Source organism: Dromiciops gliroides, chromosome 2 (assembly GCF_019393635.1).
Source record: "Dromiciops gliroides isolate mDroGli1 chromosome 2, mDroGli1.pri, whole genome shotgun sequence".
NCBI classification, from domain to species: domain Eukaryota; kingdom Metazoa; phylum Chordata; class Mammalia; order Microbiotheria; family Microbiotheriidae; genus Dromiciops; species Dromiciops gliroides.
Genome location: NC_057862.1, coordinates 142,085,854 through 142,101,536, shown reverse-complemented (window position 1 = coordinate 142,101,536; position 15,683 = coordinate 142,085,854). Strand labels below are relative to the sequence as shown.

At 38.3% G+C, this 15,683-nt stretch overlaps 1 protein-coding gene across 2 annotated transcripts; it reads left to right on the top strand.

Moving 5' to 3' along the window:
- The first annotated feature begins 1,314 nt into the window (after window positions 1–1,314).
- Window positions 1,315–15,405, top strand: GTF2A2 (general transcription factor IIA subunit 2). Of its 2 annotated transcripts, none has more exons than XM_043980151.1 (5): window positions 1,315–1,452; window positions 6,151–6,300; window positions 9,140–9,244; window positions 12,905–13,031; window positions 15,117–15,405. In XM_043980151.1, exons 2-5 carry the CDS (start codon window positions 6,229–6,231, stop codon window positions 15,140–15,142), a joined length of 330 nt encoding a protein of 109 aa, XP_043836086.1. In that variant the 5' UTR covers window positions 1,315–1,452; window positions 6,151–6,228; the 3' UTR covers window positions 15,143–15,405. The 2 variants fall into 2 exon arrangements, with proteins under 2 accessions (XP_043836086.1, XP_043836087.1); XM_043980152.1 differs by lacking the exon at window positions 1,315–1,452 and adding an exon at window positions 5,757–5,845.
- The last annotated feature ends 278 nt before the right edge of the window (window positions 15,406–15,683 follow it).

Genomic DNA, 15,683 nt, shown 5'->3' with positions numbered 1-15,683 from the left:
GAGACAACAGAAGGCATCTGTGGTATGTGAGATGAGATAAAGGAGTTCTCGGTGAATGGTCTTATATTTGCCTAAACTTTCTCTTTCCTACTAAATTTTTGGATCCCTAAAGGTAAGGAACATTTTGGGGTGTCGTATTTTGGGAAGGTATAGAACAATGTAAACAAGATGGGGAAGGACTTAGGGCTCACGCCTGATGGCGATGGCTCAAAAGTACTGGGCATCTTTAACCTGAAGAGAAAACCTAGGAGGGTCTCACTCTTAGATGGAAGAGATGAAAGAGGACGTTAGAAGTCTATTCCAACCCTTTAGTGTTACAGAGAGGTTAAGGAACGTGTCCAAGTTGATGCTACAGAACCTGAGATGAAATGTGTTCTGCTTGGCTCCATCGTACTTTAAAGATGATCTGGGGGCAGCTAGGTGGCACGGTGTATAGAGCACTGGCCCTAGAGTCAGGAGTACCTGAGTTCAAATCCGGCCTCAGACACTTAACATTTACTAGCTGTGTGACCCTGGGCAAGTTACTTAACCCCAATTGCCTCATTTAAAAAAAAAAAAAGAAAAAAAGATGATCTGGTCCATCCTATCCTCTTTCCCCACATTTTACAGATGAAGATAGTGAAAGTCCAAGAGAAAGAACAAGGATTTGCCCAAAAGTAACAGGTAGTAAGTAGCAGAGTCTGGATATGAATCCGGGTCTTCTAAATCCAAAGGCATAGACAGCCTTGCATTCAAATAATAACTAATTTATATAGGCTTGCACTGTGCTAAGCGCTTTACAACTATCTCCATTTGGTCCTCACAAGGAACCTAGGAGGTAGATTCTATTATCACCATTTTACAGATGACCAAAGAGGCAAATAGAAGTTGAGACTTTCCCAGGGTCACAGAGTTAGGAAGAGTCTGAGGCAGAATCTGAACTCAGGTCTTTCCGACTCATAGCCCAGCACTCTAGTCACTGAGCCACCGAACGGTTCCATGTAGGAGAAACTGCCTAACAATCAGGGCTCCGCAAACGTGCAACGGCATAAATGCCTCGGTCCGGCCTTTGCCGTCACTCTGCTTCTACACCGTCATGGTCCCATGCTCCCATTCATCCCATCCAATACTGAGCCCTGGGAGCCGGAAAGTGCGAGCTCAAGCAGGTCGGGATAGAGTATGGAGCACAACAACGGAGCACAACAAGAGCACGAGCGCGGAGGATGCGCCCGCAGACACAGGGATCTCAGCTCCGCTCTAAAGAACGCTCGGAGAACTAGAGAACAGGACGCTCAAACGCGTGTGCGTCACTTCCGCCGGGGGGCGGTTCCATGAGCACATCCGGGTCGCGCGCCCGGGCTTCTGGTGACTGGGGCCACGGAAGAGGCGTCGGGGACGACCGAAGGGACTTCACCCGGGCTCTGCGCCTCTTCGGCTCCCAGCGCTCAGCGGTGGAAGGCGGTTTCCCCGCAGGTACCGGAGGAGCTGGGCCGGGCCGGGGCGAGGAGAGGAGAGGGAACGGCGCGGCACAGCTCGCTCTGCCCCCCTGGAGGGGACTCGCGGTCGGGGCGGCGAGGCTTCTCCGGGCTCGGCTCAGTGGTTTCGCCGCCGCAGCCCAGGCCTGGCCTGGACCTGCCCATTAGCCCCGGGCTTGCGAGGGGAGGGTGCGGGACGCCTTACTCAGGGTCGGTGGTGTACCCTCTTCTCCGGGCGGTACTGGCCACTCCTCCGTGTGTGGGCTCCCCAGCCTGGGGGTCCTGAACCCGCCTGGCCCAACTCCGTGACCCCCCCCTCCCCCCCGGGCGGTCCACTCTTTTTCTGGAAAGTACCGGACGGCAACTTTGGTTAACTGTGTGTCACGTCCTGACAATAAAGCGGCCCCAACTGCTGGTATCTTCCACGCGTCCTCACTTGCCCAGCATAGTTTTTGTTATTTTTCTCTCTCTCGTGGATATGGATTCAGTCGTAAAATTTCTCATTCCTAGGCTGAGAGGAATCTGGCTCCCTTATTTACTGTTCTGTCCTTGCAGTTCGCACTAATCGATTTGTCGTCTTCGACATCTGCCACCCCCTCCCCTGCAGGGAGGGGCATCATGCCCAAGACATTTTTTTTTCCTAGATTTACTTTAAAACAAATGACATAAGTGAGCAATTTAGGAAATTTGCAAGATACAGTGTAACAGACATTAAGAACCATTACGGAGGCAGGCTTTGGAGAAGATGCAAAGTTTTGCTAAGACAAGGTGAAGCTTTACAATTTAATGGAAACACGATTCCCTTTTTTAAAAAAATTTATTGTAAGCATGTAAAACACTCAGATACTTGGATGAAACTGAAACCTTAATGATGTAGATGGACTCTACAGTCTTGCAAATTGCAGTGTTTCCCGCCCCCCCCCCCCCCATTCAGATCCTGTGTTACTTTTGTCCATGTTCTCTTACTAGATCCTTTACCCAACAGACCTTAGATATCTTGATGGGAGGAAAGGTTAAAGGAAGTAGGCAGGCAGGGTACCATTAGAACACATAAGCTTTGATAGATTATCCTTTTTATAACCAGTCCTCCTTTCCATTGACAAATTTTTTCTGATAGTTTTTTGCTTCTATGCATTTCTTATACATACCATGTATCTCCTATGACTTGTTTGGGGGTGACTTGAAACTATTTCTTCGGAGGCTGGTGTCATGCTTTGAGCCATATAGCATCAACATAAGAATATTTTTTGTAGGGTGGGGAAGAGGGTCCTTTAGACTTGTGATTTCATAGGTAGGAAGAACTCCAGCTATCCATCCACCACTGCTAATTAGCAAATCCCTTGTAAACTTGTAGTCTTAGAGTGCTGCTGGGCCACTGAGAGACTGAGTTGCCAAGGATCACACAGTATGTAGCAGAGGTAAGATTTGAACCCCAATCCTAGGGACTTTATGATGAGGTCTTTACACAGTATAACATTTCATCTCAGCAAATTCTCTCAAAAGAATCATAGGTATTAAAAAGATGGGTCTTTGTCTTAAGAAGTTTGGGAACATTAAAAGCATTGTAACTTTCCAGGTACAGTCCAGTCCCCTCCCCTCTTCTATTCTTGGCCCAGTTCATTTTCTATCTGAAATGTCTGCTCAAGATAGTGTCCTTATAGACCAGTTTCATGGGCTGTCCATCAACTGCATACTATAGCCTGAACCACAGGCATTTTTTTTTATTTGCTTGTTTTTCCCCCCCCCCCAGGGTAGATAAGCACAATTCTTAAGAGATAATTGATGTCCTTTAGAAAGCACAATTTAGGAGGCCTTCTATTGTATTCAGAGCTTGATGTAATAGGCGAGGTGCCATTTACAAAAAACATGTGGAACATCCCACCATATATAGGGGCATCATCTTCCAATTTGGACTTTGTACTGGACATTTTCAGTGAAACAGACATCTGGTGAGCATTTCTCCATGTTCTATGTCTTGCTTAGTATCAGAGGATGGGGGCAGCTAGGTGACTTAGTGGATAGAGTGCTGGCCCTGGAGTCAATCAAGAGGACCTGAATTCAAATTTCACCCCAGACATTTACTAGCTTTGTGACCCTGGGCAAATCACTTAACTCCAATTGCCTTAAACATTAGAGGCCATCTCATTGGCCTGATATATATCTTACCACTGGACCTTGATGGCTCTGGAGGAGAGAGTGAGGTTGGTGACCTTGCACAGTCCTCCCTCACTTAAATCCAGTTCACTACAAGTCATCACCCAAATCAGAGGATCAAAGAAGGAAGTTATCTCTTCTTTTAAGAAATCTTGAGGGGCAGCTAGATGGCACGGTAGTTAGAGCACCGGCCCTGGATTCAGGAGTACCTAAGTTCAAATCCGGCCTCAGATACTTAACACTAGCTGTGTGACCTTGGGCAAGTCATTTAACCCTAATTGCCTCACAAAAAAAAAATTTTGACTGGGGCACTCTCCTGCCTGGCACCCCAGGCTGCTATCCCTCAGGGTGCCCTAGCTGTTATGTTCTTTTGCTAGGTCTGTTTTCCAGACCAGGTGGACAGGCCCTAGCACCTGACCTGGAGAACCTACACCATGAAAAACACCCAGAATATCAGTACAGGTGGAGAAGGAGGGTGAAGATTAATAAGAATGGTACTTAACAGGTTGTCTCCCCTTCCCCCACCCCCACCCCAATCCAAGTATTAAACTTTGGCCTAGCCTTTCCGAGCCCATCTTCCATTGTTCACTCCTTTCACTTTGCCTTTTGGAACCTTACTTTATTTTTAACAGATTCCATTTCATTCTGGATTTCTTCTATCTTGTGGGATATTTATTGGCACCCTTTCCAAGGCTAGCTGGAACTTCTCACACTTCATATATGTAGGACTAGGAGAAAAGTTGGTATAGTCTTTGTTCCATGTAGCTACTTGCTTACCTTTTTCTCCATGGTTTTCCTCTTACTATCACTCATTGACAACCTCTTTCTATTTAGAATTCACTTCATCTTATCCAGATCCATGATGCTATTTTTAGGTCTCTAGTTGAGTCTCCTCCCTAATGAATTCAGTATCTGAGTTAGAGTCATAAGACAGTGAGGTGATACAGTAGATAGGATGCCAGGCCTGAAGTCAGGAAGACCTGAGTTCAAATCCATTTTCAGATACTTCCAAACTCTGTGAGTCTAGACACATCATTTAATTTCCCTCAGCCTGTTTTCCCAAGTGTAAAAAATGAGAATAATAATAGCACTTACTTTTCAGGGTGGTTATGGGAATCTAATGAGATAATAGTTGTAAGGTACTTAGCACAGTGCCTGGCACATAGTAGGCACTTAATAAATGTTTTTTTAATAAATGCTTATACTATTTGAGTAAGCTTTTCTACCCTAAACCATTTCCAGTTGGAAAACTGTCTCTTCCCAAGTCATCTTCCTTAGCTCCCATAAGCTTTATCTTTAGGCTATCTCAACATCTTCCTTCCACCCCCATACCACAATTTGCTTCAATTGCTAGAATAATTTCTAGGTATGATTCTGCATACTCCTCAAAAATTACTCAAACCTAAACACATCGTGTTTACTTATCTCAATTCAATTTTTTCATTCAACTTGAATTTTATAGGCATTTAAGTACTTACTGTGTTCTTGACACTGGCTCTCAGACTCACATTATTTGTATGTGTCCCCTCTACCCATACTCCCTGAGATTTTAAAATTTGGAGCAGGTAAAATGGAGAAAAAACTGGACATGGAATCAGGAGTATTGAATTTGGAACCTGAATTTATTACTTATGTGGTTTGGGGTGAGTCATATTCTTAAAGCCTCAGTTACCTCTTCTGTAAAGTTAGTTGGATTAAACCTGACGTCCAAGGTCCCTTCCAATTCTAAATCTGTAATCAAATGCTTAACAACCCCCACCAAAATTCAATAACATATTTCAATAAACATTTAGATAATCACTGTATCCAAAGCATAAGATGTTTATATCTTTAGTACCTTGGATATAGTGAGTATTTAAATATTTATTGAAATGTATATTGTTTATTATTGGTGATTTGTTCTGCTTAGTTTTTTGTTTTTGAAACTGCCCTATAATTTTATTGGTGTGGGGAGCCCTTGACATGTAGGGGCACTGGGCATAATGGTAAATGCCTGTAATCCTTGCTTCTAGGGAAGGCTGAAACTGGTAGATTGCATGACCTTAGGCGTTCTGACCTCCAGTAGGGCTAAAGCTGATCCAGTGTCCATCCACGTGAAGTCTGACACTAAAATTAGGGGGGGGGGGGGGGGAGGGGAGGGTACCAGGCTGCCTGAGGAGCAGCAAACCAGCCGAGGTCAAAGTTTCCATGCTGATCAGCAGAAAGGTTACCTAGTGAGTGGCTATAATCTGGGCAAGGTAAAGAAACAAGTCTCAAAAAACCCAAATTTTTTAAATTGGTACATGTGTCAGAGGTACTCTTAGACCCTTGCTTCTAATTTACTAAGCTATGGTGTGTGTGTATATATATATATATATATATATATACACCATATATATGTATATATGTGCGCATGTGCATGTGTGTATATATATATATGCACACATACATATGTATATATACACACTATATATGTGTTTGTGTGTGTATGTGTAAATATATGCATGCCACTGTTATATGTCTTACATTCTTTATAATTCATTCTAATTTTTATGTTCTTTAGGACATCCATGAAAACCTGAAATCTGTGGACAGTTTCACAGCTGGATGATAAGAAAAACTGAAGTCTTCTTCTTAAGCCATGGCATATCAATTATATAGAAATACCACTCTGGGAAATAGCCTTCAGGAAAGCTTAGATGAGCTCATTCAGGTGAGAAACAAGTATTGAGCACTTGTATTTAGATAGTTTTGCATCATCTCATGTCTCATTGGTAAAGCACCTGGCACAGCTTTATCTGACAAGACAATAGCTTCAGTATTTTAATGCATCTTTGATCTCATTGTTATGGGTATTCCCTCCAACTCTGCTGGTCCTAACCCATCCATGCCTTTCTATTCTGTGCAATTCTTGTCTTGCTGAGAGAAATGGTGTCATATGCAGAGTTCTTCCTGTGAAGTCTTTGTACAGTCCATAGACATCCATCAGTTAACTTGTACTTTCTAGATTAGCACACCTTTTCCAGCCATACATTTTGTAGATGATACCTTTTATTCCATTTTTTTGCATGCAAGTTGTCCCTATTACACTTCAGCTTTGTATCACCAACTTCGTCAGTAGGATTGATTTAATAGATAGCTGTGTCATAGAGTGATAGATTTGGAGTCAGGAAGACCTGAGTTCAAATCTTGCCTTAGATATTTAATGGTAAGCTTCATGACCCTGGGAACTTTATATTACCCACTGTTAGGATTGATTTAATAGATGATTAAGTGTCATAGTTAGAGTGCTGGACTTGGAGTCAGGAAAACCTCAATTCATATCTTCTCTTAGATAGTTACTGATAAGCTTTGTGATCCTAGGTAAGGCACTTCACCTTCCTGGCCTTCAGTTTCCTCATCTGTAAAATGAAAGGGTTGGATCAGCCTAGACAATATATGATAAACGATATGTCCTTGATGTAATTGAGACTTTATTGGGGTTTGATGCAATCTGATCAAATGTTGGCTTCAATTTCATCTATAATTAATTGAAGTGAATTTGCAGATAGTACAAAATATGAGTAACTCAATTTCGAACAAACATATTACTGAAAAACTTGATATAAATCAAATTTACAAGGGTTGAATTATAATGGATGTTTTTAAAATGTTAGCTGCTGAAGGTGAAGCTTCCTATGGGATTTTTTATTTAAAGAAGTCTCATATGGAAACCCTAAGATGAGCAGTCATACCCTGCAACCTTTTTTATAATCTTAATGTCCCTAAGTTGTCCATCCTTTAAGTGACATGTACGTAGAGTCATAGGATTACCAGTGATAGTAGAGATACCATAATCCATTCCTCTTATTTTATAAGTTAGCAAACCGAGGATCAAAGAAGTTGAATAACTTACCTAGGCTGTTAGTGGCAGACAGTAGATTAGTACCTCAATATTCTAATTCCCTCACTTGGTGACCTCAGAAACTCCCATGATTTTAGTTCTCATCACTGTGCAGATAACTTTTAGATGATTACAGCCCATGTCTCTCACATGAGCTCCAGTCTTATAACCCCTGTTGCTGATTGGACTTTTCAAACTTAACATATATCAAACTGGACTCCTTACCTTTCCTCGTACACCCACCTCTCTTCAGAATGTCCCTATTTTTGTTGAAGACACCACTATCCTTATAGTTACTGAACTTTTCAACATCATGGTAATTGTCAACTTCTCACTTCCCCAGCCTACGTATTGATTCCATTGTGAAATCTTGTTTTTACCTCCATAACTTTCAGTCCCCTTCTTTCTACTCATATAGCCACCACCCAAGTTCAGGCCCTTATCACCTCTAGTGTGGACTGTTGCAGTAGACTACTGTCTAGTTATAGGGTCATAGGTCTAGAACTGTGAGGGACTTCAGGGCCATCTGGTTTAGGTCAACAACACAGCCCCCTCCATGCCTCCTACCCCCAACCTGTTTTATAGATGAGGAAACAAACCCAGGGAAATTAAGGGCTTTGCCCAAGTTCATACAGGTAGTCAGTATCAGAAGGATTTGAATCTGGATCCTCTTAATTCTAGAATCAGTTCCCCTTTCAGTTATCAAATCTTCCCCTGTAATATTTTCTCCACACAGTTCGTAATTTGATTTTCCTAAAGTGCAGGTCTGACCAGATCACTCCACTAACTCCACTAACTCCACATAGACTATTACCTCTAGGTTCAAATATGAACCCCTCTGTTTGATATTAAATCACTTTCCAACTTTATATCTTACTCTTGGCAATGTCAAATTACAAAGTTAGTTTGCAAGTAAGGGTAACTTTGTTATTGTTCCTGCTACACACCATTCCATCTCCCATCTCCACACTTTTCCTTTGTTCAACCCCCTTGGTTATAATTCACTTCTCTTCTTTAGCTTTTAAAATCCCTAGTCACTTCAAAAGTCAGTTCAGCTTCCCCATTCAGCCTTTCCTGACTCCCCTTCTGTACCCTTCCAACTACTGATGTCTTCCCCCTCAAAATCATTCTCTTTTTAAAAATATGTAACTTCTTGTCTTCCTAAATAGATTGTAAGCTCCTTGAGGGCAGTAACTTTGATTTTTGTCTTTGTATCCTCGGCCTCTAGCACAGAGTAACAACTTAATAGATGCTTTTTGATTGATTTCAAGTATACGACATGGGTATGACAGTATTGACAACTAAACATGATAGTTGGGTAATTAATGTCATGTGAATTAGAAAAAATTGGAGAAAAGAGCTAGGGAAAATGTTTATCTTTATAAACTTGTATGTTTCCTTCTTGAATTGATAATTGGATCCAAATGTCAATATTTTGTCAGAAGATACTGTACAACTATTCTCTAATTTCACTTTTGACTTAACTTAATGTCATGGAAATGAGGAACTTTATTGTACTTGGGGCGGTGGTCAGGAGGGACAGTGTGGGAGGCTATCGCTGCAGCAGAATTTTTTGGCTTACTTCAGATAAGCCCTGATCATTAATTCCTATACTTTGATTTATTTGGAGTCCATAATGAAGGAAATGAATTGTGGCCTTTTTACTTAGTCTCAACAGATCACCCCCCAGCTTGCCCTTCAAGTTCTACTTCAGTTTGACAAGGCTATAAATTCAGCATTGGCTCAGCGAGTCAGGAACAGAGTCAATTTCAGGGTAAGGATACTTATCTAAACCTAGACTCTTGCGCATTGTTACACGGAGTATTTTTAAGGCCCCTACACATTTATGTATCCATAGTAAGGACAGAATGGCTGTATAACATTTTGAAAACTCTTGTGTAACACCTAGAAATATTTCTGACTGTTGTTACTTTTTAGATGAGTTTGCATAGTAGGTTCATCCAGTATACTCAAGGTTCAGTTCTTTTAGGCCTTGTTCTGTGTGGTGGGGTCATATTGTCTTTTTGTAGCTGAGTTACCATTTGCTCAGAAAACTTTCAATGGCTTTAGAATCAAAGCCACTTCATGTTCAATTAAGAAAAAAATGTAATTCTCAAACATCCACACTATGTAGTACAAGAGGGCCAAGAGTCACAATGTGGCTTCTAGAAACTGCTATTTTTTCTGGCTCCCTTACTCACAACTTGTGGGGCCTAGACAGATGGTACTGGTGGCCCTCTTTAATCTGTTCAGTCCTATCTAATCTTTTATACATATGTTGACTTGTTAAGATTCGAAATTATTTACAATTGAATACAGACAGTTCTTTTCATTTTGACTCTAGATTCAAAATGAAGAACACATGGGGAAGTATTTTTAATTTTGTTATGATGTAATATTATCAAAGCAATATCTTGAATAGTATTGATAGACAATGCTAATGTACCTTTATAGAATTTGCTTATCTATTAAATTTGTTTAAGTGTTCTTTATCCGTATTTTACCTAATTGTCTAAGTTGTGGTTATGCTGTTATAAAGGGTAAATAATTTGTCATTTCCCTGCCTATTAAATGACAAAGTGCCTAAGTACAGCAGCTTACACACAAATATTCAGTAAATATTTGTTGATGATAAAAACATGCCAAGTTAGCCCCCCCCATATGAATGTTATCCTAAAAGCTACATATATATTATTTGAATGTAAACATGTCACTATAACAAGAAACTTTGTTTTCTTTAAAATGACCATTTGCTGATCTCAAGGAGTTGATAACTTAGAGATGATAAGTATTCCTTGTGACCAGCTTAGTGGATCACAGAGAAAGTGAAACAAAATATCCACCTTATAGCTAATGTTGATCTGGCACTTTAAAATATCTCAAAGCACTTTACCATCTATTACCTCATTTGAATCTCATGACCACCCCGTGTAGGCTTAGTATTGTGCCTCCATTTTATAGGTGAGGAAACTAGGGTTAAGGGAAATTAAGTCACTGGCCACTAAAGCAGTGCCCCCAAGAGTTTGCACCTTTGTCTTTCTGGATTCCCACACTGCCTCTCAGTCTCACTTGATGGCTCCACAAGCACACAAAAGACAAATCTGAAGTGATTGTGTTCTTCTGGCCACAGAACTTTATCCATTTTGAGTTTAGGCTGTTTGCGTACATCCCTCTCTGACCTTTGGTGGAAAGAGAGGTGGAGAGGACATTAATGTCTAGGCAATTTTATCAATTTCAACCATTATTGTTAGAATTCCACTTTAACACTTAGTATATTGTTACTTATATGTAAGCATAGTTTTTCTTTTGCAGTACTTTTGACTAGAGTTCAAGGCCATTTCACAAAAATAAAATGTAACCTCCAATTTTATGAATTTTTCATGAATAAAATCATTTGGCTGTTATTCCTCTTGAATTAGAGTTCATTTTCCATAATTATACGTCTAAATTTGCTGAAAGTAGATATTCTAAGGTGAAATCTTTTTACCAAGTGCCTGGAACTGAACTGTTGTTTTTTTTTTTAGAGAAAAAAATTTGATGTGTTACAATACTTTAATTTCCTGCCTTTGGGGAAAAAACAAACAAACAAACACTGCAATGCCTTGTAAAAATTTTGTGTCAGTAGATAAAATTAAGGAGATGGCTGTGATGAATATTAATGCTGTGCTTTAAAAATTATCCATTAAAATTATTTAGATGTTAATAAATACTTAATGTTCAAATTAAGTCCAACTTGTATTGGGACATTGAAAAGGAGAATTGTGAGTACATACAAATTGGTGTACTAAAAACCACAGAACACTTAGTAAGTATTAACTCTTCCTAAGTGTTGAATAATCCCTGTTACAATTTCCCTTCAAAACTGTAGTTCCTCATCTTTACTAAGATTTCTTTTCACTCTCAGCCCAGTCACATGTCTAACTTTCAATTTTAAAAAAATGTTTCTTGCATTATAATTATGCCACCTGCCTTAGAAAATGAATGTTAATTTTTCTCTGGAAAATACAATATGAGAATTGATTTCAGTCACAGAAATGAAAAGTGAAAATTTGTCAAGTTTAATGAAAGGTATGACTGTCTTCACATATTAGTGCCACACTTCAAAATTTGTCCACTAAAGTCCTTTTTTTAAAAAATTATAGATGAAAATAAGTGCAACTTGTAAAAGCCATTAAAAAAGCAACAAATGCCTCCCCTCTGCAAGGTACTATGTCAGGTACATTTTGATCTGACTTACCACATTCAGATGAGCTCTTATTTCTATTAAAACCCAGCCCTCCTTTGCAGAAGCAAGGAGCCCACAAATCTGTAGTCTTAGGTAGGAGTGAGAAACCCTTAAGTGCTTAGGTGAACTTACACATTTCAGCCACGTGAGGGCATTCAAGGTACACATTTAAATCTAGTACTCTTTTCTTAAGTGTTGTTCACACTTCAGATTTTTAGAACTTCACAATTCTCCTATTTTGTGTCCTTGAATTATAAATGGAAAATCTTAATGTGGCACAATCTTTTGTTTTATATATGACTGAACTAGATTGCTATGAAATAATCTTCCCATATTTCTACTCTTTCCTTCTTTATTCCATTCTGCATTGATTCTCAGGTTTTTATAAATTCCTTTCCAAAAAATAGAATTGTAAGGAACTGTTTAATCTGAGTATTACAGTTACTGTTCATAATTTTAGTATCAAAGATGTACTACTAATAACTAAAGTAACTTAAAGATCCTTCTCATTGGGCTCTTAAACTTCTAGCCCAAAAAGGTCAGTCCATTTGGAAGAACAGTCACAAAGAGGATCATAGGACTGAAGGAAATTCTGATCTACTTCCCTGCTCTTTCTCCACCCATAATTCACTAAATCCCCAGGTACCAATGTCTTCTCTCCCACTACAACATGAAATGTGACGGATCAGGCAGAATGGAATCAGGCAGGATAAGTGAATCAGGTCAGTGGTTGGCTGGGTCTTATGGTCTCCTTAAAGTTGTCTGCAAGCTAGAAAATGTTTATACCTCAGTTCTTGAGGACTAGGTTTTAGAACAATAAACATTCTTCAATTGACCTTTGTCTGAAGTTTGTTGTTTTTTTTTCTTCTTAAAACAATACATATTAAACAAGAAAGGTCATTATTTAACAATTAGTTTGTTACAGATACTTAACTTTATATTTTAAGAATCCCCTTGGTCTGAATATAAGCTGTACCCTAAAGTAAGATTTCTTGGAAAGGAAAAAAATTATATAGGTATATATCAATTGCATGATTATACACAGTTATAGGTTGTACTACAATTTTATATTAGATAGATTGGGGGGTTAGGGATGGCCTTATATTTGAACCAATCAGGTACTGACTTTTTTGTTGATTTCTTCTAAATGGCCTTTGTGAAAGGAAGGTGAAATCTTTTCATGGTGAATGTAAATGTTTTCTTTTAAAGGGCTCTCTAAATACGTACAGATTCTGCGATAATGTATGGACTTTTGTATTGAATGATGTTGAATTCAGAGAGGTGACAGAGCTTATTAAAGTGGATAAAGTGAAAATTGTCGCCTGTGATGGTAAAAGTAAGTGTTCAAACATCTTCAAAAAAAAACCCTTTCATATTTTATGAGTATTGACTAGTTTATCAATGCCATATTACATATGTCTTTAGAAAACACTATTGCTCTGCAAAATTTGACTTACCCTTTCTCATACACATTGTGGCAGTTATTTGTCCAGAAAAGAGTGGGGGAAAATAATGAACATATAATGTATTCAGCGTTCAGAGATGGAATATCTAGTTTTCACTATAACTGAGCCTTCAGTATGTTCAGCCAATGTTGTAAATATCTATATTGTTCTTCACCAAAAATCTTTTATATCAACTTTTAGATATATATATATTTTTTTGCATGAAGCACATTATTGTCACTAAATTCTGTTTATGCTGTTCCAGTGACTTAATGTTCTTTTATCTTGTTTTGTTGTTTATGCTTTCTGTATGACAATATATTTTTCAGAGTTGATACTCAATTCCCTTGTATAAAAGGGGAAGCTGATGCAAATATAGAAACCTTTTATAAGTGGTTGTTAATGGCCATTGAGCCCATAAATTGGGAAAGAAAATTTTTGACAGTTAGAGACAAGTAATTACTATCATATTGTAGAATTCCCTATCTAATAAAAAATGCTTATTTTAATCTGTTCCTTCATTGTAGATTTACTCCCAGTAGTAAACTTAGTAATTAAGTGTTCCAGGGGGTGAGGATCTAAAGTGTGACGCATAATTTTATTGCAAAGACTGTGGCCTTCCTCTAAGTACATAATTGAATAGCAAAAGGAAGAGAGAAATAAAGTTCAGTCTTCAAAAAACAGATTACCTCCTGAGGTCTTTCTGACCTCAGCAACATTAAAGGAAAGAACATTTCGCTGCAACAGTCCTAGGAACAGGTTGCTTTCCTTTAATTCCTGGTTTTTATATCTTTGACATGTTGTAGCTATTAGAAGAAACCGTTTACTTTAGTAATAATATTTTTAAAATTTGTTTTGTATTCCTTATATTACTTTGATGATACACATAGGCACCTTCATAGAATATTAGACAAATTAATCAAATCAAATACAAGTTCGTGGTTTTAATTCTTTTGTGTAAAATACTTGTTTCCTTGACAATGCAAGATAAATGAAGCATTATTGTGAAATAAATCTCCATTTAAGAAAAATCTGGGTAAAAGAATAATATATCTCACCTGCTCAGAAACCTTTATTTAACTTTGAATAAATTCTCAGTTTCTTAACTTGACGTTCTGCCTCCACGATCTGATTCCAACTTACCTTCTCCCAGTTACACACTCTTTAAGTTCTAGCTCTACTCTTTACCTGCCGCATTCTAACTCATACCTTCCTAATGCTATTGTCATGCATTCCTGCCTTTACAAAAACTTTCCTGACTTTTTCCAGCTCAAAGTGATCTTTCCCTCCTCAAATCTCTAGGCACTTTTGTCTATTCTTTGACTATGTACTATTTCTATTCCAATTTGTATTAAAGTTACTAGTCTGTAAGCTCCCTCATGACCAGAATGGTCATTAATCTTATATTCCCAGTGTCTTGCACAAAATAAGGTGTTTAATAAATGTTAATTGAATTGTTAGTAGACTTATTTTTTTAGATATAATGAATATGTAGATATGATCTTGATATATATGTATATGTATACACACACATGAATACATACATATATACACATATCGTCTAATCTGGACCATCGTATCTTAACAGAATTAACCCCCAGTCATAGCCTTTTGTGGTTAAAAAAAAATGTGGGGAAGAGGACCTGAAAAATGTAAACAGTACACAGTTTTGGAAGGAGAATGTAAAAGAACTGGTTCTTCACAAACGCAAAAGTACTATTCACTGAAATGTTCACATTAGAGCTCATTCAAATTCTTTTATCCACTTCTAGCAGTGAAAGTTGTTTTTAATAAATTGTACAATCTCTCTCTTACTGCCTTGAGGCTTTTTCCTTAATAGCGCCTGTTTCTTTCAAGAAAACTTTTTTTTGCGCTTAGTTAAATATTTAAACATGAAAATCAAGTTGCTCTGTTAATTCCTATTCTAAAAAAAATTGTATTTGTATTTTCTACCCCACCCCCCTCTGTTTTTTTAGACACGGGCTCCAATACTGCAGAATGAATAGAAAAAATGGTTTGTGCCATTTTTTGTTAATATGCAGCACTTGTGAAGAGAAGCAAGGAAGAGACTGTTTAATTTATTCTAGCAATGCAGATACGACTACACTGTGCTAGACCATCTCTGAGAATGCTAGTAGAAAGCATATTTCTGTAGTGTTTTACATCACCTTTATTATACAGCATGAAGAAATACCTTTTTTAAATGACAAATCAAAAGTTGTTGCCTTCTTATGAATATTCTTTAATAAACTTATTTAAAAACTTGGTGTGAAAGTAATTATTAAAGATGTTGATGTAACAATTGGAAGTTAATGGGCAGATAAGCATTCTGAAATGATTTTACAGATATATTACATTGCTTTTCTCTTTAGTGTCCTAGCTTCTTACCTTGGAACTTGTTTTGAAATCTTCAGTATTAATATAATTAAGTATGGGTGGAATTTAAAGTAAAATGCATTTTTATTCTGGAGAAAATTCTTTTACTCTCCAAAGGTACACAATTTGGTACAGGCTACTAGTAAAATGTTACTTTTGGGAACATC

What these genes read in the sequence shown, in the direction of transcription:
- GTF2A2 (XM_043980151.1), top strand. Translation starts at nt 6,229, where the DNA reads ATGGCATATCAATTATATAGAAATACCACTCTGGGAAATAGCCTTCAG. An exon ending in GCTTAGATGAGCTCATTCAG is followed by an intron (nt 6,301 to 9,139) that starts GTGAGAAACAAG and finishes CTTTTTACTTAG; the next exon opens with TCTCAACAGATCACCCCCCA. An exon ending in GGAACAGAGTCAATTTCAGG is followed by an intron (nt 9,245 to 12,904) that starts GTAAGGATACTT and finishes TTTCTTTTAAAG; the next exon opens with GGCTCTCTAAATACGTACAG.